The sequence below is a fragment of the Telopea speciosissima genome, chromosome 10, assembly GCF_018873765.1.
Source record: "Telopea speciosissima isolate NSW1024214 ecotype Mountain lineage chromosome 10, Tspe_v1, whole genome shotgun sequence".
Taxonomy (NCBI): Eukaryota; Viridiplantae; Streptophyta; class Magnoliopsida; order Proteales; family Proteaceae; genus Telopea; species Telopea speciosissima.
Window position 1 is genome coordinate 3,479,803 of NC_057925.1, and position 25,421 is coordinate 3,505,223.

The 25,421-nt window shown below is 38.8% G+C and overlaps 2 protein-coding genes and 1 long non-coding RNA gene across 3 annotated transcripts; 1 reads left to right on the forward strand and 2 right to left on the reverse strand.

The window, feature by feature from the left end:
- Nucleotides 1-201: 201 nt before the first annotated feature.
- On the reverse strand, nt 202-2,611 carry LOC122643050 (AAA-ATPase At3g50940-like). Its single transcript, XM_043836684.1, has 2 exons — nt 1,592-2,611; nt 202-625 (listed from the first exon to the last, which is right to left on the reverse strand). The coding sequence occupies exons 1-2, from the start codon at nt 2,609-2,611 to the stop codon at nt 206-208; spliced, it is 1,440 nt and encodes a 479-aa protein (XP_043692619.1). The 3' UTR covers nt 202-205.
- Nucleotides 2,492-23,903, forward strand: LOC122643051. The gene is made up of 3 exons (XR_006330154.1): nt 2,492-2,616; nt 4,681-4,692; nt 23,887-23,903. It is a non-coding gene; the product is annotated as an uncharacterized LOC122643051 (long non-coding RNA).
- Nucleotides 9,938-12,609, reverse strand: LOC122643049 (protein trichome birefringence-like). Its single transcript, XM_043836683.1, has 5 exons — nt 11,558-12,609; nt 11,240-11,432; nt 10,912-11,105; nt 10,646-10,804; nt 9,938-10,529 (listed from the first exon to the last, which is right to left on the reverse strand). Exons 1-5 carry the CDS (start codon nt 12,517-12,519, stop codon nt 10,154-10,156), a joined length of 1,884 nt encoding a protein of 627 aa, XP_043692618.1. The 5' UTR covers nt 12,520-12,609; the 3' UTR covers nt 9,938-10,153.
- Nucleotides 23,904-25,421: the final 1,518 nt, after the last annotated feature.

Below are 25,421 nucleotides of genomic sequence, written 5' to 3' on the forward strand. Positions count from 1 at the left end.
CAGAAACAAGTAAAAACGAAGAAACAGACTTGATGAAAGGATCTTGAAGCATTAGATATGAGAGGAATTTTCCAATTCGATTTGAATTATCTTCTTCACATTGTCAACGAAGGGGTCGAGAATGTCTTTTTCTTTGGCTTCCAAACCTTCTCAGTAATACCCACCAAATATCTTTTATCTCCACTTTAATATCAATTCTTATTGATTAATCTTCCCTTTCTTGTTGGTCGGAGGGTTCTTTTTTGGTTTCAGCAGTGATCTTTGCTTCCTCACTTTCCTTCTTCTTGGACTCCAAGAATTCTAGGAGGCCTTTAAGTGTAACATCAGGATTCCCCTTCTTCATGAGCTCCTCAGCGACCATTGCAGGAGTGACCTCAACTTTCTCTATTAGCTCTTCAATCTCCCTGAAGAGTGGATGATCGTTGATCTGGAGATAATTAGAGGCAAGGATCGTGAAACCACTAGGTGTGCAGAAAGACATGTGAACGTGCATGTCCATGCGACCGGGGCGAAGCAATGCATGGTCTAATCGTTCCTTGTGGTTGGTTGTGAATACGATGATCCGCTCATCCCCGCAACTTGACCATAGGCCATCTGTAAAATTTAGAAGCCCTGATAGGGTTACCTGTGGTCATGGGAGAGACCAGACAAACCATATAAATTGATCAGTCTCAAAATATGTATGTTCAAACCATAGTTGGAAAATCAAATTTTCTGTCTCGACTTGCTTTTCTAAAAAAAAAAAGCTCGTGACTCTATATGGTTAAACCTAATCAAGATGAGTCATTTTTTTATTAAATATATATATAAAATTAATAATAACAAAAAAAGGAATCATGTATAATTGAATTTTGAGCTTATAACATTGCAACATGTTTAATAATATAAGTGAACCAGTTTGATAGTATTTTAAAAAATGACTAGACTTGACGAATTTATAGTGACTCGGGTAAAAACACCTAGTCTTATTTGATTCGAATGATTCATGATCAAGTTCCGTTATTTTTTTATCCAAATTCAATCTACATGATTCTTGACCAAATTTTTTCAAAATTTTGACTTGATTCAGTCTCTTGCCCGAGTCAAAACTTGATTTTCCTACTTTGACAACGAACTGAATTTATGAAAGGTTGATTTGCGTAGTAGGGGTGGTCTGAATTTGGATCGTCTACGGCCTGCCTGCCCGTAGCAGCCATAACAGCCTCCTAATGAGGCGTGGTGCAATGACCGCCTTACCCCTGCCCGAGCGCCTTGCCCGAGCAGGGGTAAGGTGGTCATTGCGCTGCACCTCATTAGGAGGCTGCTAGGGGCTGCAGGCCGTAGATGATCCTGATCCGGGGGGTCTTTATCTCCTCCAGTTCCCTTCCTAACCCAGTACCCAAGTTCCTCTAACAAGGGGGGGCTGGAATGACCACCCTACCCCTGCCCGAACACTCTGCCCAGGTGGGGTCCATCAACCCCTATTAGAGGAACTGGGGAACTGGGCCGAGCAGAAAACTGAAGGAGATAATTTTCCTGGAGAGGGGGGGGGGGGTTGGGGTTCTTTAGTTAAGTCTTTGTATGGTAAAAGAGGAGAGAGAGAGAGAGACACCTGATTGGGCGGATCAAAATTTAAAGGTTGTGCAGCTCTAGCCTCAGCTAGCCGATCTTGAAAGTCCAATGTGCAATCAATATCTTCCACAATTAGTATGGATCGATTTGCAGTTGCTATCAACAATCTCCTCAAATCTGAGTTGCTATTAAGGCCAGTGAGCTCCAAGTCATAGATATCAAAGTTGAGGTAATTGGCCATGGCAGCAATCAAGCTTGACTTACCGGTGCCAGGAGGACCATACAAAAGGTACCCACGTTTCCAAGCCTTTCCAACTCTCCTGTAGAAATCTTTTCTCTGAACAAACATCTCCAGATCTTCCATTAACATCTGCTTGAGCTCCAAATCCATCGCCAATGTATCAAAAGTTGCAGGGTGATCCAAGTTTATGGAACTCCATGCATCTCCCAAGTTGCGCCCATATACACCGCCCATGTTCACAGTGAAAAGCTTCACTGTCTTATTCTCTTCTTTCATGGATTTGGATTGCTCTAATATGTAATTCAAGTAAGATTGCAACACCTTCTCTTTGTATTTCTTATGAAAACAGAGCTCGAATGACCGGATTTCGGATCGGAAGGTGGAATTGAGGTCCCGTGGGTTGTGGTGGTAACCCTTGGATTCGATTTGGGTACAAACCAATCTCCATTTGAATCGAATACCATCGAAGGTATCAATTATCTCTTGGTTTCTTCCCATGGAAACCTTGAGGTTCTTCTCCTTGTCGGATTTGCTAATTCTCAATGTCTGGGTGTTGGGGGAGATCTTGTTGCTCAAGTAGATCTCTACAGCTTCGTAGACTTGATTGATTGTGAGCTCATCAAATTCCTCGATGATAATAGTGAGTTGGGAAGAGAAATGGTTGAGGAGTCTCCGAAAGCCAGAGAAGAAAAAATCTTGGACCTCATGAGGTAAGAAGTCCTGAACTACAGTCCGGACGAGCATGGCCGAAGCTGCCACAGAGGCTGCCGTGGATAATATTTTTTTGGCGGAGGGCATGTTATTAGTGGAAGAAGACATAATCAGTCAAAGAAATGTTTCTCAGCTGTGTTGTTGGAGGAGTGAATAAGAAGAAGAAGAAGAAGAAGGGTTGAAAGTCTCTTGTGCTGCAGCTTCTACCTTTATAGAGAAAAAAAATATTAATTTTCTTTCTTTGAGGTGCTAGTCTTTTGGGTAAAATATTGACTTTGAAATTTCTCATAGAAACTCCAACAGATGAAGTTTCTATGAAAATGCTTCTATATCTTTTGGGTAAATTATTGACTTTGAAATTTATCCGGAGAAGCTCCAACGGATGAAGTTTCTATGAAAATGCTTCTATAATCATTTTCAAAAATCCTTCAACACAAGCGGTATAAAAAATGTACAAAGTTTCCCCTCACCTATAGAGAAAGGTTCACCCATCAGCCTAGAGTTCACAAACCCCTCTTGGGCTTGTTGTATGTTTCAAAATACCTTCTTGATACTCATTCCCACCCTTTCCCATCCCATGATGAATGAGAATGGGATTCCATTAACCGTGGGTGAAGAGAAACTCAATCCAAACTTTAAAAAAAATATTCCATCATCATCACCATAATAATAATAAATTATTATTAATTATTATTAATTATTATTGTTATTGCCTAGCAAGAAGGGTATATAAGAGTTTTCTTATTATTGAAGAAAACTCGGTCTTCATTTTTTTTAAACCAAATGTCACGTTTTAGAAGAGAACATGACACAATTGTCTCCTCTTTCTCTCTTTCTCTCTTTCTCTTTACCTTTAATGAAAGGAGATAGTTGACTCAATTGTGTCACCATCAATAAACAATGGAGTGCTGCTACCTTGGAAGCCAAGGATATCAAGTATTGGTATATGCTGGAAATCCTCCTCTTCTCAACCCATCAATAAACAATGGAGAGGAATGACTTCTGAGTCCTCCCTCCTTCCTTGGAGAGCAAGTGTTCTTTTTATTTTTTTTAACCCTTTTTTATTTTTAAGATAATATTTATTGGCAAATCAGCTGAGGCCCAAATATAACTGAAAATTATACCCTAACCTGCTTACATATTTGGACCTCAGCTGATTTGCCAATAAATATTATCTTAAAAATAAAAAAAGAACACTTGGTCAAGTATCAAGTATTGATATGTTGGAAAGGTGCTATCAAGTATCAAGTATTGTCATGTGTTTACCATCACATGTTTATGCGTCAATCCTGATTTTGGGAAACTGGTAAAAAAATATATTTAAAAGTTCAAAATATAACTGAAAATTCTTTTATATGATGATTTTGTATATAAAGTTTGACATATGGTTAATCCAGACCTTATATTATCTAACCAACAATTAAAATATACACAAAATCTTTTATTTTATTTTTTATTTTTTATTGTTTTGGTAACTCACAAAACCTTTCTAAGTAGCAAAACTAAAGTAAACTTTACCAAACCCTTATAGATTTTTATATTTTTGGATAAATCCCTTTCATATAGATCTAAAACACAACCTTTTATATTCTATCTTTTTAATTTGGTAGTAAAAATTAAAGAAAAAAGTCTGGACACACCGTTGGTATACCACAAGGTACCGCCTGCTATGTCTATCTCTCACTTCCCCCCCCCCCCCCTCCTTTGAAATGACTCTCATGTCCCTCCTGTATGATGCTACGTCTCGCATCCCCATTGGTGTTGACCGTTAGTCTCAAGATAGACTTGAATCGTCCATTTGATGGTTTTCCCTCATTTTTATTTATTGGTAAACGTGGTTTTCCCTTTTTAAACCATATGATGCTACTCAAGATTGAGAGAGTGCACAGTAATGTCTAAAGTATTAATACACATGCATAGACATATATGGGATGTATACTTAGTAGGATAATTGAAGAAATATTCATAAATGAACTTTTCTCTAAACCATTTGGAGGATCAAGCTAGTCAACATTTCCACCATTCCTTAGTAGGATAATTGAAATCCATTTCTATCAGAATAGTCAAAGGACAATGTAAGAGGATAAATTCAATAGTTTCATACATCTCCTGAAATATTGAACAAACTCAATGGTTTTATGCCAAGGAAGATAATTAGCAAGACGGTTTGAGAAAAGTTCTTTGGGGGAGTACATTACCGCCCATGCCAAGACACAGGGGGCAAAATGCGCACCTCCACCCCCCTGGAAGGCGGAAATCCCGTCCCCCATGCTACCAACACGCATGCCCTCATTGGCCCCCATACGTATAGGGGCCACGCTCCCCCACAGAGAACTTCGACCTTTTTTTTTAAGAAAGGGGGGGGGGGAACTGGGGAATGTTTCCTAAGATGATTGGTAGAGGGATCCAATCATAATTCCATCCAGAATTATAGTTACCATCCCCTACAAAGCTACAATCACCTATCTCAAATGATTTAGGGAAAAAGAATTTTGTCTAGGCGAGGGTGGCCTGCAGCAGAACTCCCATGAATCTTATCTTTGTCATTGTCATATGAAAAGACATCTTTAACCCCTTGTTTTGAGGAGGAGAGAGATAGACATATGGGAGTGCTGGCGTAGACCACACTTTTGGATAAAAAATTACTTATCTATGATTTATTATAAATTTAGGAAAAAAAATTCCCCACGATGCCAGTGTAATATTAGTCCTCTCACCTGGGATCAAACCCATTTAAGTTCTGATGGATCCAGTCCAGATTGACTCAGCTTAGCTCAATTGAATCCAACAAAGAACGTCAAAGCTCATGAAACAGTCCAGTTTCTTGCAGCACTGTTTTTTGGCTGGTTCAGAGTTGGACCCAAATCTGTTCACACGGTCCATAACTCCAACGACTCAAAGCCTACAAGCAATCACGAAATAGGACTTTCTAGCACTAGAAAAGGGAGGGCTATTAGCTCAGCTAACCTAGTACAGTTCCAGGCTAATAGTATTGCCGGACCCAAAAATACACCTTTATGTATAGGAAGGGGTGAAACTCTTGAATAGCCCGGACTTACATAGGCCGGAAAAAATTAGGGCTGCATTGGGCCCTAGCCTAATTATGGGCTGGTATGGGCATTCCAACTTGAAGGCCCAGCTCAGTTGTGGTCAAACTATATTTAGCTTTGGCTCTTTGACCAAAGGAAAAACCTTATATTAATTATATATACTGCCAGTGTATATGGCCCTATCATACTCTCTCTCCTTACTAACATGTGAACCCTCTATTTAAAATCCCCCTTCCATACTCTCAATGGCCTGGCATGGGAGATTCCACCCCACACAGGCAGTTTGTAGATCCCCTCCTCATAATAAAAATAAGGGAAAAGGTTCTCTGAACTTCCGGTTTACTAATACCCCTCACGTGAAAATCTTTTTTAATTTTTCTCTTTCGTAAAAATAATATGAATAAAATATTTCATGTGAGAGGGCATTGGAAACCCTGGTGGCTCAGAGAACCCTTGCCCTAAAAATATAATATGCTTCCAAGTAGTGTTGCAAGGCAGGTCAGCCTCTGAGCCCATTTCAAGGCCAGAGATGTTATCTGGGCTGTGCCGAGCATCGTCTACCTCAGTCCATGAAACAACCTTAATTCCTGCAACATTACAGTTTTGGTTGGTTCATGAAACCCAACCCTAACCTATTACTTTGGCTAAGCAGTAGGGGTAGAGTAAGGCGGATCAATGGATTAAACCAGTCCAGTTGCCATCCACTAAATCTTAGACCAAGCCCAAGTCAAGAAGGATAAACTTAAATATCAGTTGGGCCGACATTGCCCATAAAATACCAGGGCTAATGCTACTGAAGCCCATATAAGTTGGCCATACAAAGTCTAAAGTGTAAACCGGTGATCAGTTTAGAAGGGCAAAGTTATCAACCTAATGCCGGTGCCGACCAAGGTCTGTAATCTCGGTACTGGATCGGATCGGGATCGCCCAAACTCGGGCAAATGTGACACTTTTGCCCTTATTTTTTATGTAAAAAAATCAATTTTGTACCTTTTTACCCTTGTCCGTATAGGTGGATCGGTCTCAGCCAATACCGATCCGATCCACCAAAATCAGCCGAACCGAGATTATGAACCTTACTGCCGACAGAGCATTGAAAAGCACTGCAATCTTAACACTGGATCAAAGTGTCCTCTCACATCTAAGAGACCTAATTAGAATAAGACCCCTTTGAATCTTGAACAGAAAGGGTCCCAAATTGCAGTTAGGTAGAAGCCATAGAATAAAAACCCCCTTGAATTTTGAATAGAAAGGGACCCTAAATTCGTGTTTGACTTTCATTAGAGATTTTGTCTTTTCAAGTTCCCATTGATTGGCCTAACCCAACTCCTCCTCCTCCTTCATGAGTTATTTCATCTTTCAAAGTTCCTATTAATTGGACTAATCCAAACTCCTTGTTCCTTTTCCTATGTTTCTGGGGATACCAATACTGTGACAGATTTTCTAGCCCAGAAGGCCCTGCTGTCAACGCCGTATACGATACTCTGACCAAACTTCATTCCGTGACTGGTTGAGGCGCTTGAATCAACTACCACGCGTAATTCACATGCTAATCAATAAAATTTTATGGGAATTCAGGTCTTTGGCCCAGGCTTGATAGTTGATAGATGAATGATAAGAGAAACAAGCTAGGCCTCTCTAAGTCTCTATCCATCATCTTTTTTGGTAAAGAGTCTCTATCCATCATCACGTCTCAAGTTCATGATACATACCTAGCTACGCTCTCTTTTTTAAGTTACTACATCACCATTTATTTATTTTCAAACAAGGGGAAAGCCACCTTCACTCACTTGCCTCTTCAGAAGGAAACTTAGGTCACTACACATCTAATCCCTAAGGCTCTATGATAAACATGTACACCTATTTCCTTAATAGGGCGGCAAGTAGGGAACTTTCCTTTATAATTTGATTGTTTGTAAGAAGGGAATCAAAAAAAAAAAAAAAAACATGATGCCAGTGTAGGAATTCCTTTCCACACCCTCTCACATTTTGACTATTATAACAAAAAAAAATACCATGATGCCAGTGTAGGAATTTTTTTCCACGCCCTCTCACATTTTGACTAGTGGATCTCTCTCTCTCTCTCTCTCTCTCTCTCTCTCTCTCTCTCTCTCTCTCTCTCAAATGGTTACCTATATACCAAACTATCACCTATTGGTGTGACATCCCACACTGGCATCATGGGATACAAGCATATATACCTTAGTCTAATTCACAATATATATATATAAATTAAAACAAAGGATTTTCTCATCGGCACCTCTTAAGGTATCAAATAATTTGTAACCTCTTTTCTGCCTTTTTAATATAACACACTTCTTTTAGTGAAGATAAATATAATTTCACATGTATTCTCAAAAATGTGTAAGACAAACACAAATCTTGAAAATGACAAGATAATAAATACATTTTCAGACAATCCCTATAAAAAATGGGACAAGGAACTTTGTTCGGGAGTGTGGCCTGTGCAAGCACTCCCATGAGTCTATCTCTCTCTTCCCCATATGAAAAAACACCTCCACCCCCTTGTTTTGAGGAGGAGAGATATAGATACATGAGAATGCCCGACAAAAAACTGCTTCCCAAAAAAAATACTCATGAATAAGACTTGAGGTGAATCTATTGTATCTTGATATATATCACTATGTCCTAACTGTGGAGTCCACTGCACTAAGTCTGAATCTTTGTTTAGTTTTGTCCAAACAATTATATGGGGAAGGTATGCCGAGCAAGTACCATAGAAGAGCAAACTAATAAGATGTGGCAGAATGGTTTTATATATAGAGGTTAGCGAGTCATTTTGGTGCCATCATTTTCCCAATTACAAAATGGGATTTTCTTACTTACAGTTAAAAGATTTTTGAAAATAAGGCAAGAACAATCAAAAGAAGTGTCAAATTCGAAATAGGAATATAGAGATGTCATTTATTAAGTCCCTTATATAATGTATCCAAAGATTATACACTCTTTGACATAAATAACACTCCCAAGTCTCCATTGAGCCTAAACATTAGAACCCTCCCCCCCTCAAAAAAAAAAAAAAAAAACCCCTAAAAGAAGAATTAGATTAGATTAAGCCAAAATAAGCATGTATGACAATTGACAACCAGGGACTAATATATTTCTGCATCTCTAGTGATGCTCAAAATATTAAATGAATTTGAATAAAGATCACCCTACATCCCCTTTCTATTCCCAAGTGACTCTTCACCCAACCTGTCAAATAACTAACTAAACCATTCCATCCTTCAATAGCCACATGCTACCAATGTAATCACCAACCAAGACTCAACTCCTCTCAGGTTCCCTGCCCGGTCAGGTTCGTAGGTTCCTCTCATAGGGGATCGAAAATGACGACCTCACCCCCTGCCCAAACACACTACCCGGGTGGGGTGAGGTCATCATTTCCGCCCTCCCTATGAGAGGAACCTACGAACCTGACCGAGCAAGGAACCTGAGAGGAGAAAAATTCCACCAACTAAGGGTGTCAAAACCTAGCCCAAACCGTTAAGATCGACTGAAACCGATCAGAAAAAAACCCGAGATCGAACCGAATCGATCCTTATTGAATTGGTTTTGGACTAGTATATGATGGAACCGGCTGAAAATCGGATCGCACCGGATCGACCGATAACAAATCAAAAATCAAACCGAATGAAACCGACAAAAAAAAAAATAATGAATATAAGGTTATGAATAATTAAATTGATTCAATATTAGTGAACAAATTTATGGTTGTAAGGAAAATTGTTACAAATCAATGAGTATGAGGTTATGAAAATAGGGAAATTGATTTGTAACAATGCTTCTTCCATTGATCTCCTTTTAAAGTGTGGGGCTAACGAAATATTTTATGTAGTTAAAATGAGAAAGAGAAAAAAATAGGCACAAACCGAACCTAACTTGTTTTAAAAAATCCACCGAATCCAATTCGCTATCAACCCGTTATTATAAATCGAAACCGACACGAAACCAAACCATACCAAAACCAAAAAATCTTTATTGGTTCGGTTTCGATTTCCCTAAAAACCACATCGAAACCAAAAAACCTGAACCGAACCAACCGATTGACACCCCTAGACACCAACCATGCATCAAGTAAAAGAGGAAACTAACAGTTCCTCCCTATATGAAATTTGAATATGTAGGCTCATATGCACCATTATTTTCCTTTATTTCAAATGAAGAAACTCTAAAATGAGAATGAGATTTACAATCTTTAAGCCTTTTTAAGGCTAAAGGAACCCTGTATAAGATGGTGAGAGAGAGAGAGAGAGAGAGAGAGAGAGAGAGTTCCTATGAAAACCTTAGAAAACAAAAACCAACATCCCCCTCCCTTCCCCATTCTTCCTATTAATATAAACAATTTGAAATATTACAGCTCATAAACCCATTTCTCTTCCTCCTCACTTCTTTCTACTTCTCTTCAAACTAAAAAATAATCATAAAACATAAAGAACACTCTTTCTTGGATCTTCTTCCAGTTATTGACGTATTTCTATCTTTCCAAAAAGAAGGAATAAAAAACACTATATAATACAGTTTACCCATTAATTTAATGCTTAACATGGCCTCTAATTAATCTGTATACCCTTGACCACTATGGTCTCTTCTTCTGTTGTTGTTGTTGCTGTTGTTGCTGTTGTTCCTGATTGTATTTGATCAAGAGCTGAGCATAAAGGAGCTCATTCCATGAATCAGGTACTCCAGGGAGGCACCAATGACTGCAATCTTGGAACATCAGTGGAGATCTCCGTTCCTCATCCGTCAAGCTCTGTTTCCTGTATATTGAAGGGTGGGCATCTTTCCTGTAATCGGTCATTCTTGTAATATTCAGGAAGGAGATGGGTGTCTTCATCCACCTGATCACCGACTCTAGCACTGCCATCTTCTGTGGATACCCCGACAGATACGTCTCGTTCCTGATGGGTTCAGTCTCATGGTCGCATTGTCCACCTGAATTCCACTGCCCACCACTACAGCAAGAGCAAAAATAAATAAATAAACTTTTTAATTTATTTATCTTCATTCTAGATTAAATGGCGATGACAGATCGATGTTGTGCATCGTTTAGAGTTTAATATTTTAGTACCTGAAATGAGAAGCAGAATAGCCCCTGAACAAAACCAGGGTCTTCTTAGAATTTACATTGGCATCAACCCATCTCGCCCAAGTTGTCACAGCTCTTCGAAATGCCTCAACAACGTTCAACTCATCGTAGATATGGCTACCTTCTTGGTAATAGCCCTTTCTGCAAGTAATGGGTTTTATTTTTCTTCTTTAGTTTCTTTAAGAAACAGAGGTTTCAATGGAGACTTTCAGAAAACCAAGAGAAGGACGAGAGAAATCTGACAATACCCTTTTGAAGTCTTCTCATGAGTCCACCAGTGTCCCGTGTTGAAGACGATGATGTCTGCATTCTTGTATTTATCAGAAGATCTCTCAACTATGTCGAGCCGCAGAGTTTCCTTCTTTGATCCATTCGTGTCTGGCATTTCCCACTCTTGAACCAGGAAAGGCGATCGAAAGAACTCCACTGAGGAGTTATAATCCTATTAATCAATCCAAATCAGTATATCAAAAAGAAAGAAACTTCACAGAGAGATCACATCATACAGAAGAAAAGCAAAAAAATCTATACAATTTAGGTTGAGGAATGAAATTAAAGAGCAGAATAACGACCTACCTCAAATAGAAAGGAGTAAGAACCCTCTGTTCGAAATTCCCGTCGACCAGAAGCTTCAAAGACCTTACTTTTATCTTGCACCGAGTTTCTAAGAATGCAAACCAGAGATTCCCACATATTTCTATTCAGGGAATCACCGACAAAAACTAATCGTTTTCCTCTCAACAATTCTAGCATATCCCTCCCATTCAACCTGCATATATCGATCCGTCTCAGAACCCGAAACCCAAAACCCAAAATTTATTCTCTTTTGGGAAGAAATTAAGAAAAAAACCCAACTTTGCCACTGTGATTCTTCTACAGATACTGGAAACTTACCTTGGGATATTGCAGTCCTTGGGTTGCCATCTAAGTTTCTGATAAGCTGCATCGGACCGACCGTTGAGGAAACAATTGAACGGCTCGTCGATGTGAGGACAAGAACCTGGTGCGTAGAGTGGATAAGAATCATCCTTAACCCATCTTCCATCAAAGATATTGCAATGCATCATTGAACTCAGGAGATTCGATATCGCCTGCTTCCCAGATGAAAGCCCAGGAGAAGACTTCTGAGGCAAACCCTTCTTCTCAGAGGACCGCGAGGGCGCATTCACAGTCTGATTTCCTGCTTGAGCCTGTGTCTTACCATTACTGACCTCTGTTTTGTTCTTCAGAGCAACTCGATTATCCACGGGTGGTGATTTGAGGGTCGCTTTCGCAGACCCACTCACAGAACCATTCTTAGGCAGATCATCCTTCTTAGAGGATTGCAATGGCGAACTCACAGGTTGCGATTTTATTTTACCACTACTAGCTTCTGTTCCGTTCTTCGAAGAAGACCCTTTCTTATCCACAGGTTGCGATGTCGGTGACGATGGTGTCCCAATCTCCGACCCATTTTTCGCAGTTTGGAACTGTTTTGCTTCTGGAACATGAGGCGTTGTGGCGTTAGAGGTATGAGACGTGAAGACCTTGAGATCACTTTGTGGCGAGGGATGAGGAAGAGTAGTTTGAATGGAACCGTGATTGAATCGAGAGGAATTGGGGAGAAAGTAGGAAAACAGAGAAGAGAATTGAGATCTGTTGGAAGAATCAGAACTTCGACTACCGAAGATGTTGGTGAACCAAGGGGAAGAAGTTAAAGAAGGGTTGAAGGCGATGAAGACAGTGCAGACGAAGAAAGTGAACATGAACCCATATGCGAAAACAATAGTTCTCCTAGTCCTGAGAACGGGGAACAAACTCTTGAGGTCGGAGATCAAACTTCCACCACCGGAGACATCCTTAGTCGCATCCACCATGGCGGATTCTCCAGATTGTTCTTCTCCAAACAGGCAAATACCGTTCCAAGGCCCCCAAAAAACACTGCCTAGACGATGAACACTTTCGCTAGTACTTCAGAGTTCAGCGCAAATACAATGAAAGATGGAGAGAGAGAGAGAACCCAGAAAGAGGCCGTTGTAGTCTTTTAAGACTCTCTCTCTCTCTGTCTCTCTCTTGCTGTCGAGTGTAACTACTGTTACGTGAATAAGTGTGCATTTTCTCAATGGGATTATTAAAGGGTGGAATTATATTTTAAAGACAAAATTATTTTTACCACTAATGAAAAGGAATTAGTGCATTTGAAAATTTGTTATTTGATCATGGATCCACCTAAGTTTGTAATGTGATAAGGAATAGTTATTGGGTAATTAATGGGTTTAGCAGCATCAATTAGGTTGACAATTAGATCAATTTATTGTATATAATTATTTGACAAAGAATAGTTTTTTTTATAATGGGTTTAGCAGCATCAATGAGGATGATAATTAGACAAATATATTTTATATTACTATTATTTATTTATGATTAAAAACTAATTTATTAAGAATGTTGTGAAGCTCGTACTTGGCATGATACAAAAGTCTATCAACTATGGGGCGGAATTAGATCGTACTATCGTACACGATTTAGACAGAACCTTCCTAGTTAGAATCAGTTAATATATTGATCTCCTTAGAAACATACTAGAAATTATAGGAAACAAAGTAAGATGTCAAATGCAAAATATATCCAATGACAAGTTGCACATGTAAAGAAATATTTATAGATATTCCACCAATGTTTGAGCTTCACTAGAAGATGCTAGCTCCACACAATCTGAGATCGCCTTCAATAGACCACTTCTAATTGTCATTGCCTCGCCCAAAAGAATAGAGTAAAATACCACTAGCTCAAATTTTGCAATACAAAATCACATTAGATGGAGTCTCCACCGCATTGCAAGCATATAGGATCGATTGGGATTTGTCATAGTGTCAATCTCTCTTCAGAAGCCAAACCTGTTGAACATTCTTGCCAAAGAAGATTTCCAACTTTGGTAATGTATGACACTTCCATATCTCTTCCAAACTGACGAATGGGTATTTTGTCATGCACTAAGCCTTGAGGATGAAGGGATTTGAGTGTCCTTTAATCTTTGCAAATTACATTGTAAATGGTAGACTAACTTAACTGTGAAGCGTCCATCCTTTGATGCACTCCATAATAATTGACTTTCACGGGAAAACGAGCAAGTTGAATCTTCAAAATTGTTGTGGTTGTATTAGAGTTGAAGGGGCAATTTATAAGCTCCTTGTTCCATGTCCGATTCTATTGATCTATGAATTCAGACACGCACACACTTGACCACTCCGATAGATGAGATTCCTCAATTTTAACTCAACAATTCCATTCCATTCAAATATAAACTAAGAAAGGCAACTTATTAATTGGGATATGTGATTGTATTAGTTTTTTTTGGAAAAAAGAACTTTGTCCAGGAGTGTGGCCTACGTCAGCACTCCCATAAGTCTATCTCTCTCCTCTCCATACACCTCTGCCCCTTGTTTTGAGGAGAGAGATAGACACATGGAAGTGCTAGTAGGCCAAACTACTTCCTTAGTTTTTTTTTTTCCCCCCTTAGCAAGCAAGCAGGCAGCATAGAGAACGTACCAATCATGAGAGGCAACAAAACGGTTTGATATACATATGGGCAAAGAGGTAATTTCATGTGAGAGGAGAGGAGGGCGCTAGTGTACCCTCCTTGGCCGGCATAGAAAACTTTTTCTGAAAAAAATGGAGAGGTTTATCTAAGCAAACGGCATAGAGTGCACAAGCAGTACACCAATGAGAAGTGACAAAATGGTTTCATAATAGGGGGAAAGGTGGTGTCGGTGTATCCTCCCTTTGTGCACTTTTCTATGCTGCTTGAACACAAAATTCTCTCTAAATCATTGTTTTAAGTATCGGCGTCGCATTAGCCAATACATATTGATTTATCAAAGCCCATACAAATAAGTCGATTTATCCAAAAAGGATATTCCGAAAGTGATTTTTCGATATCAAATTGGATCGAAGCATATCAGTATCAATAAAAAGAGAGGCCAGGTCAAGAGGCGTGAGTCAGAAGCTTGGGTAGGGCAACCGAATGCCCCAAGGAGGTTGTGACGAATATGGGCACCGATACGGATAACTAAAGCTTCACTCCCAATTACTCAAGGTTTAAAGTATCGGTATCGAGTACCATATCAGAAGGGTAATTCTAAGAGTCGTATCATATCATATCGGAAAGACACAAGATATACTAAAAATATGCCTAGATATGGTCAAGAAACATATGAAAATGCCTAAGATACACACAAAATACAGTTTTGAATCATAAGACAATATAACTAAGTAGAATAAAGAATACTAACTGATCGCGTGGTTCTTGCGCCCAACACAGGAGCTCACAAAAAGACTGCTCAACCTCCAATGAAACCAATGCTTATGTGCACACTCTCATTGGCCCCCACATTATTGCATGGGCTAAAAGACCGATAAGCATTCTCTTGCGCAAATAAATAATTTATAAAATGGGGAAGAGTTTTATGTCTGAGAGCATAGCGCAAGGGCTAACGGGGTGCGTGTGGAAGCATCAATAGAGGCGAGAATTCCACCTCTCATGGGGGGTGGGCTGTCATTTTCGTATTAAAATCCTCTGCAATACCAGCGGGGCGGTGGTGCACATCTAGTGGCATAGCAGAGGCCATGTGTGCCATGTGTGCCACCTGGCTTCTGCTGTGCTGTCGGATGTGCATCGATACCCCGTCGGTACTACAGAGGATCCTGGTCCGTCATTTTCCCTCATCTTGTGTCTAGCCACAGGCGCCATGCTCCTAGATAGAGTCCTCTTTCCCATATAAAATATATCATGAATAAAAAAGGTGAACAAAGTATGACAAAACAAGTGCATTCAATTAATTATGTATAAAGCATGAGGTTTCTAATATGTACCAATACCCCCAAAAACAAAAAAAAGTCATTTTCAATTTGGGGAAGATTTAGGGTTTAGGTGCACACGTCATTGTAAATTAATCTAGTTTGATTCATTCATTTATGTTGTTTTTTACTAATCTAGTGATCCATAATAACAAAAAAAAAAAAAGCAACACTGAAAATCAAAATTTGAACAAATTATTCAAAGTTATGCTTTTTTATCAAATCTGGTTTTGTTCCTTGATTGCAATCTGTTTAATCCTCAAATGATGATAAGATCAACACTACTTAAAAATCTTTTTTTCTAGTAGAAGCAAGAAATCAAGCTGATTTTGCAAAAAAAACAAGGAAAAACCTTACAAGAGCGACCAGATGAGCTTCTTGAGTAACAAACTAGTTAGGAGAGAAGTCAAAACACACTAGCAAGAAGTAATCTTCGACACCTAAGTAACGTTGATTGGTATCTACCATATTGGATAACGTATTAACCTGATACAATTATTTTAAAATATTGTATTAATATCATGGGCGGAAGTTCTCTGTGCAGCAACGCAGGCTGCGCCCAGACACATGGGTTGCCCCATTCAGGGGGGCAGGGTGGTCATTTTGCCCACCTTCATGTGTCCGAGTGCAGCCTGTGCTGCTGCACAGAGAACATTTAACCTAATACCATATTATATCTATATTTTTAAAATAGATACATATCGATAAGTATCAATGGATACAAGAGGATTCTTAGAACCTTGCATTTAGTAAATCTTTTTGTTTTTTTTTTGGGTAAATAATTTATCTACTAACTACATAAACCTCTACCGTGATTGTAGGATGTCACACATTTTGAATTTTTTTTTATCTTTGGTACATGGCTGTAAATGGTGAACGATCTTGTCTGCATCGTTGGATGAGATGAGAAGTCGTGTATTATACAAGATCATGTCATCCAACGAATGAAAGCATGGCCGTGCATGGCATGTATGGTGCATGGCTATGTACGAAAACTTTCCCCAACGTATAATAACGTTCAAAAAAGAAAAAGAAATAAATAGAGAGGAAGGTTAACGAGGATGGACCATCCACGTGTCTCTGAGAACTGGAACCTTGGCGGCGTGGCATGTGCCTTGAGGCACCCATGTGGTCCAATAAAGATTAAGCGTGGGAAGAGGGGGAAAATGGGGCCCACTTCTAGATGGGCTCACCGCTCACGCGCCACGGCCCACCCTTAGGTCTAGGCGAAGGCTATCTCCCATTCTCCCATGTCCCAACTTGTAAGAAATACTTGCCTCGCCACTGTGAACGTATATCATGCCAGACCAGCCGTTGGATGCATGCTGGAGAGGATCTGAATCCCTTGATTGTGGGTCTGGTCACCCTTAATATGAGACAGAGACACAAGATATATGATGCTGTGAAAGGCCCTACTTATTGATGAGCAGTTGGGATATAAACATGTGGCAGTCTGACCATATGATCACATGGGTCATAAATAAATATGACCATAGTACACCGTTGGATGTCCAAGCTGCCATGTGTTGGCATCTCCACTTAGCATTGCCGCATTGCCGAGCTTAGGGAATTGAACAGGATAATTTTTCGGGGCTGCTTTGTTTCGTTATCGTTGCTTGATTGTGTGGCCCCTACACCAGCACGGGATCAATGAGATTGTGCATAGGATCATCAATATGGATAGGACTTTTGATTTCATAAGGGATGGATCAGTAATTGTAATTTCGCAACTACATCATTCTCACAAAATAAAAAAATGTTGAAATGTTCTCTGTGTCGAGGGCGCAGGTTGTGCCCAGACACATGGGTGGGCGAAATGACCACCTTGTCCCTCTGAATGGCAGGAATACCCAGCCCATGTGTCTGGGCACAAGCTGCGTTGCGGCACAAAGAACATTACCCCTAAAAAAATTATGGGAAAAGAAAGTATGTGCTGTCCGTAATACGTACTTTCTTCTTGAGGTATTTTTTCCTCATTAAAATTGAAATGTTGGATAGGGTACACTAGCACCCTTTGTGTCTATCACTACTCATACAAAATGATGTATACGAGTAATCAGAGAATGACCTAGATCATGACAGAATCAGTCAGGATCGATGAGGAATCTGTTAGAATTGGCCTAAAGTTACCCTAACCCTAGAATTTGGAATCAAATTGATGGATCTAGATCGGTCAAAATTGGGATCGGCCTCACCCATTTGATTCATGATTATAAATATAAGTATACGAATCCATGTTGGTCTCGGTCGACACCAATTCTAATACAAATATGTGTTGACTATATCTAACAATTTTGCCCTTAATTTCAAATTTATAAAAAAATAAAAATAAAAAAAAATTCATTTTTAATAGATTCACCCTAAAAAGAACCATTCCATCATACAAGATCGGGCAGGTATCGACATGGATCAGATCCCAATTCTTATAACCTTGGACTGTAGATCCTCTCACTTATTTTATTTATGGGCGGGAGAACATTGTTTGAGCCTCTAGAGTCTGCACAAGTGGACGAGGTAATGGAAACATACGCACAAGCATTATAGGGGTGGGATTTTTCACCTTTTCATGAGGTTGCAGTAGTCATTTCACACCTCCTGTGTTTAGGCGCTGGGGCCACAAAACCAGTTAGTATTCTTTTTCCCTTATTTATTATTTATTTATGGGGAAGGGATTAGCACACTATTCGTGTGTTGCACACTAGTTGCGTGTGCCAATGAGAGCGTGGGACAGAGGAGGGTAAGAGTCATTTCAAAGGTGGGGAAGGGGAGAGAAACAGACATAGGGTTTGGTAGACCAATAATGTTCCTAGCCTTTTCTTTTATTTACCTCTTCGCTTAAAAATAGAGGGGTGTGAAATTATTGTTCCACCCTTATGAAAGGCAAAATTCTCACATTGACTTCCATGATGGCACTGGACCACACTGCCTTTTATTACCTTCTCCCTATTTATTTAGTGAGATTGAGTACTCTGTCTTACGAGGGTCTCTTTACTCCTACGATAATACGAGGGCAAATATATCATTTCATAGAAAGGAGGAGAAGAGTAGATACAGAGAGGTGATAGCGTACCCTGAGACACCCTTTTTAATTTTGAGTCTTATAATACTTGGTAACCTTTTTCTAATGGAAGTCATGTGGGTTATGCTTTACAACTAATTCAATATGTAGTTGCGGAGTAGTTTCCGCGTGGGACTGGTTTAAGGACGGTTAGTTCATTCAGGAAAATGACGCCCTTTTAGTCCGTACGATACGGTTGTTGTTGTTGACTCTCTTTCCTTACGTAATGGAATTTAGTTGTTGTTCGGGACTTGTGAGGGTATTTCGTAGGTTGGTGAGGACTAACTGAAAAATATTGAATCACATTCACATACGCAAACACATAGGACTTCTACGTATCGGCCGATACTTGATATATCAATATGAATTGGAAGTATTGACCAAATAGGGCTTGGGTTGAGATAACTTGACTCTGAGGGCAGTTCAAGATTGAAATTTTCTAGCTTTGAGTCAGGGTTGAGGCCTCAGGCTGAGTTGGATCCGGTCCAATACGATTCTATTTTCTTTTTCATGCTCTTTTTTTTTTTTTCATTTTTTCTTTTTTTTTCCTTAGTCTTCCTCGTCTTTCCTCTTTCTTCTTCTTCCTAGTCTGGCCAGCTCATGCATCTCCCTTCTCTCTGATGGTCAGAGTCCATTAGGGTCAGTCCGAACCGAACCTGATGGTGGGTCGAGGTTGGATTTTTTTTTTCCTCCGAGTCAAGCTTGGGCAAGGCTTGGGCCCAACTAAGGGTACTCAGGGTTGGACTTGGGTTTTAAAAGGCCCAGGCCAACTCTACCTTGTTGCAACCCTAATTGATATAGATACCTAAATCGTGGTTCTAATTAGGGTAAATCTATGCAAAATGATTTCTTAATTGAAATCAAGGATAAAACTGTCCTACTGTAAGAGAGGATCTTGGGTTTGGAATAGTATTGCTAAATCTCTTCCTTCCCTTCGGGCCATCTGTTTCAGGAAAATTGGAAATGGTTTGGATACTTTATTTTGGACTGATCCTTAGATCCCATCCCTGCCCTCCTTCTCTCTCAAACCTGATGCTCCTTTAAGAGCTTTCCCTGAACGAGTCAACATGTTTATTTCTAACAATAATTGGGATTGGACCTCCTGGGTGCTTCTGCTCCCAATTTTTTGGAACATATCCGTGTTGTTCCATGCTCGGAGTCCCCTGACTCCTGGTGGTGTACTCTTTCTAGAGATGGACGCTTTCTTACTAAAAGGGCGTATCTTTTTTTATCTAACACCACAACCCTTGATTTGTCTTTATCCGCTTGGTGGAAATTTTTTTGGCATCTTAATCTCCATTCGAATTTTTGTTTTTTTTTTTCTAGCATGTATTAAATGCAGGGATTTCGGTTAAGGATTTTATTTTGAATTGGACTCCGTTCGACCCAACTTGTGCTTTCTGTGGTACTTGTACTGAGACCCTCTAGCACTTATTGCTTTCTTGTGATTGGGTCAAACATATCTGGGCAGCTGGTCCTTTGGATCTCAGGACTGAACTCATCTCCTCCCCATCTTTGAGACAATTCTACATTACTACCTTTCTCCACCGCAAGCTTGATAAGCGTTCCTTTATTTGGTAATTTTCTGTCTTTATTATTACATGTTATTTCATCTGGCTCTCCATGAACAATTTAATTTTTCACTCTGAGAAACCTAACCCTCTTTCTGTTATTAAGAGGATTGAACTTTGGTTGAAGGATCTCTCAATTTCCCTCCCCACCCCCCTGATTACCCCATCTTCTATATTATTATCTGATAATCAAGACTTTTTTGTTCAATCTTCACCTCGTATACCTACTTTGAATTTTCGTGTTTTGATTTGCGCAGGGTTTGATCCAAAGGACATAGGCTGTTCTGGATGAACCCTTAAAATCTTGTTAAAAGAAAATTTCATTTTGTTAAATGCTGGAAAATGTAAGAGTCAACATGAATTGAAACTTGAATTGCATGCCATTCTCATTGATTTTGAATTGATTAAATCAAAAAGTTTGAAGTTAAAAGAAGTTTGGTGCTACCTGAACTTCTTGCAACTCCAACCCTTTCTCCTTAACCGTTAGAAATTTTGGAATATGTTTTGAAGATTCTTAGACTACTCCCCTGAACTTGTGTTTAAGTCTTCCCCTGACCCCTCTATCCTGTCGTGGCTTAAATCTCTCGCTCAGCAAACTCTCCTAACTAAGAACATGTGGTTAGAAGATAATTGTACATTTTTTTAATTGTTAATGCAAATTTTTTTGTCCTATTGTTGGGCTGATATGATTAATCCATATCTGTAAATGCAAAGGAATCTAAAGAAAGGCGGTGTAAGACTTGTGGACAGTATGGAGTAGGTCAAAAGTGTGTGCGGAATCATTACTTTTTAAACCCAAGAATCCAACACGATCCGATGGGTCGATGGACCTGACTTGACAGTTGACACCGACACCTACTCATACACTCTTCCTCACATAATACGGACGTACCACACACCGACGTTTATAATAAATATATTTTTTTTAAGATAAGAATGAGATGGGTAATGACTAATGGGTTGGATTTGGATGGAGGTATCAGGTATATAATAATTAGCAACATATAAGAAAAAAATGAAAGAAAATTCTATGTGGGGCCAGAGAAAGAGAGGCTGAAATGGTCACTCTATTCCCATGAAAAATGGAAATCCTATCTGTACGATATCTGATGCATGCATTTTTTATATTATTAAGGGTGTCAATCGGTTCAGTTTTAGTTATTCGATTTGATTTAGATTCAATTTAAAAAATAAATGTTGAAATAAAAAACGAATCAAATCTATAATAGAAATACATTTTTAAATCAAAATCAAACCGAATCTAAAAAAGATTCCATCTTTAGAAAACAAAACCAAATCGATATATTTCAGCTTCGATTTTAAATTGCTGGTTTCGATTTCGATTTCGATCCTAAATTAACACCCTTAGTTCTTATTGATCTGCTCATGCAAAAGCCACGCTTCCTTACAAAAAAAAAAAATCGACTCAAAAATTATATGCATAATAAGTTTTTTTTTTTTTTTTTTTTTTTTTAATCACAATTACAAAAGAATCGAGAGATAGAGAAAGAGATTAGAGTTCTGATTTTGGCCATCTCTATGCTCGTCAACAGGATCTGTCCTCATTCAACTTAAAAAATAAAAAACAAGTCTTCATTCATACTTGGTTCAAAATCAAGGATTTTAAACTTGAAATCCGGGATTTAATTAAATTTGATTAGAATAATTCCCTAATGAGTCCAACACCCTTAAGATGGACTTCTAAAATCAACAATTCGACCCCAAATCCCTAGAATTATTTGTGGCTTGAAAGGTTGGTTAACCCTTTTAAGCTGGCGTGTGTATTTGACAAAAAAATAATTCAATTCTTAAAATGTTGGTCAAACTCTTCCCTACTTGATCAAAGTTAAGGATTTTAACCTTGAAATTGAGAATTCAATCCAATTCTAACTGGAATATGTCAAATTAGTACGGAAAAATGATCTTATACTGATTTTCAAAATAGTGATCAAAGTTGCTAGGGTTTAAAAACTTGGAATTGGACATAGATACAAAATAGAAATCTTAAAAACTAGAATTGCGAAGAAGTATAAGTTTTTAAAGAGGTGAGTTTCATGGAATTATGTTATTTTAGTGATAAAAAGAAAAAAAAAAAAAGGGTCATCATAACAAATAATAGAGAGTAGGGTTGCAATAAGGGCAGGTTGGTCCGGGCATTTTAAAGCCCCAACCCAACCCTGAGTCCCCTTTGCTGGCTCAAGCCCTGTCCAACCCTACCTTAGGGCTTGAAGAATCCAACATTGACCCGCCCTTAGGGTTGGGCTGGATTAACCCTGATTGGCCCTGATCAAGGGGAGGGAGAAGGAAGATGGGATAGATCAGGGAGAAAATTATCAATTTTATATAAAATAATAATATTATAATAAAATATATATTATATCACTTATTATCTTCGTATATAATATATTATATTATAAAATATGTGTGACATTTAAAATTTATAATATATATATTATATCAATATTTATTTCATAGTATAATTTCAAACTAGGTCGGATTGGGCCCGAAGCCTCAACCTTGGCCCGGCCTGACCTGACCTTGACTCAGGACTAGAAATTTCCAACCCTAATCCGCCCTCAGAGCTAGGGTATCTCAACCCAGACTCTGTTGGGGCTCAAGGCGAGTTCGGGCCAACATGGCCAAACTTGCATCCCTAATAGAGAGATTTAAGAATCGAACAATTCCTATTCTATCTTGTAAACATTCTCAATAGTTCCATAAGTTATTGTATAGTCTTTTTATGAGATAGAGGAGGATTTATGTAACAGTGTAACCGATCCATTTAGCCTGCCTAAGGCAGTTTTAAGTTGAATTGTATTGTATAATATCTTCTATGATAGATGCCATCTCGGCCAATTGATAGTGGTGGGTCCCACATGCAGAATTCTAAAACTTCATTAAAGGAAGATGGCAAACAGACACTGCTCCACAGCCTTTTTATCCAGTAACCTCACTTATAATTGGGTGGGGATGATGGGGATCTATAGGTTTTTTTTTTTGTGTTTTTTGATAAAATCTAGGTCTATAGGGTTTGGTTTGTCAAAACAAATGTGGTCCCAAACTCCCAGTTGCCTTCTATATGATCACCAGGAAATCCTTTCTTTAAACGATTTAGATGTCTATGGTGAGGAGATTCTTCTTTCACTGTGGGTGAAGGAAAACTAAACTCGATCCATGAATGATATTCTGCATTCAGAGTTATGAGACCAATGTGTGATTAGAGGCTCAGAGCCTCCAACCTGATTTTAAAAAACAGTATTAAGTCAGGCATATCGATATCGGCCATCCCGACATCGATTCCTGCCCAATCTTGTATGGTGGAATAGTCTAATTGAGGGTAAATTTGTCCAAAAAGTAAAAATTTAATCAAAATTTTAATACATAAGGCAATGCCTCTACCATTATAATAGATAATGCAATGCACAAATCAACCTTAATCCACTGTTGAAGAATTGAAGAAGGATGCATTACACATTAACAAAGTGGTGGTGGATCATAAAATCAGAGATAGTTTTATGAGATTTGGAAGATAGCCAAAGAGGAGAAAGACACATGCTATACTGACATAGTGACCTACCTTGCCTAGCATATGCATATGGCCTTTAATTTCTAATTAATAGTTTTGGGCTTTTTAGCCTTTTAAGTAAGATTCCCCTGTCAACCACTACAGTTAATGCAGCATTAACTCAACCACTAACCTTAGTTTGGAATCATATATTAATGAGATGTAAAGATATTTCTTAAGAGGAGAGAGACAGGGAGAGAGAGAGAATTGTTTCCTGTTTTGACTAATGAAATTATTCACCCTTAACTTTTATATCTTAAAGGGACACACTCAATACAGATGAAGGGTGAGAGAATGCTATCTGAGCCTGTACATGCACACTGCCCAATGAAAGAGTGCATACAAGTATCGATCTGAGTGGAATTTCTATCTTTCCATCAGGGCAGGGTGGTATTGTGTATTAGCACAGAAATCGCGCTGACCACGTGACCAGATAGCGTTATGATAAGTTTTTAGGCTTTTAGCAATGAACCTACATTCTTTCATATCAATGTGTAAATAAAGGAACAAAAAATAAATAACTAATCTAACGATTTCTAAGTATACTTTTATGAATCCCAATATATATTTAAATATCTTGTTTGTATGATTTTATTTTGTTACCTTATATCTACATTTTTTTTTTTGCTCCCCCTCCATTGAGTCATAAATGATTTATTGTACTCTAGTTTTCTTTACCCCTTAGCATGTCAACAACTCAAATGAAAAAAATAAAAGAAATATCAACCAATTTAAAATGTTAATCAAAATAATAAACTAGAAATCAAATCCATAAATTTTCTTCATCTTCATTAAATAATTTTAACTTTGCATTTTCTGGACTTGACAAAATAGATGAAATGGAGTAGATCCAAATGTATGGAAACTAAAAAATAAAGGATGATTCCACTTTCACTTTAAACTGACAACTTATAAAAAATAGAATTTAGCTCGTCTCCAGGGAGGCGTGCGCCCAGGGTGTTACCAGGGGACATCCAACGGTTGAGCCGTGCCACACACATCTCGGCGCACGCCTAGGGATGTCTGTAGCATAACCCAACGGCTGATAGCGCCCTAGGCGTTCCATGCTCCCTGGAGACGATCCTGACCCAGTTTTTTTCAAAAATTCTTAAAAAGAAACCGTTATGGTAGTGCCACTAGATAACGTACAACATAAGTTGTGTGATCTTGTACATTAAACACGAATTTTTATCCTCTCAATTACACTGCCTGTACTTGACCGTCAAGTACATCTAATAGAGGGAGGTGGACCCCACCTCGGGCAGTGTGTTTGGGCAAGGGGTAGGATAGTCATTTCTGCCTCCACTGTTAGATGTACTTGACTCAAGTACGGACAATGTAATTGAGAGGATAAAGATCCCATTAAACACTACCTTTTCATGAGAGCTTCAGCTTAGAGAATTGTTTGTTATGCATGCTTTTCCTAAATTCCAATTTAATTAAAGTATAAACATCAATGGTTCTCCCTTTCTTTTCCTCCTCTCCTTGCTTCCTCTCCTTGCTTAATTACAACATTCCGGATTGTCAGAACTTAATTGCAATCTATGATGTATGAATCGTTAAAAAGGTGTACCCAATGCATGAGGCTACCACCACTGCGGGATCTGGGCAGGGTCATAATGTACGCAATCTTACCCGTGCTTTCGCAAAGGGGTTATTTCCAAACTCAAACCCATGACCACTAGGTTATAATCGACAGGATTGAAGAAACGAAGGACAAAACATAAA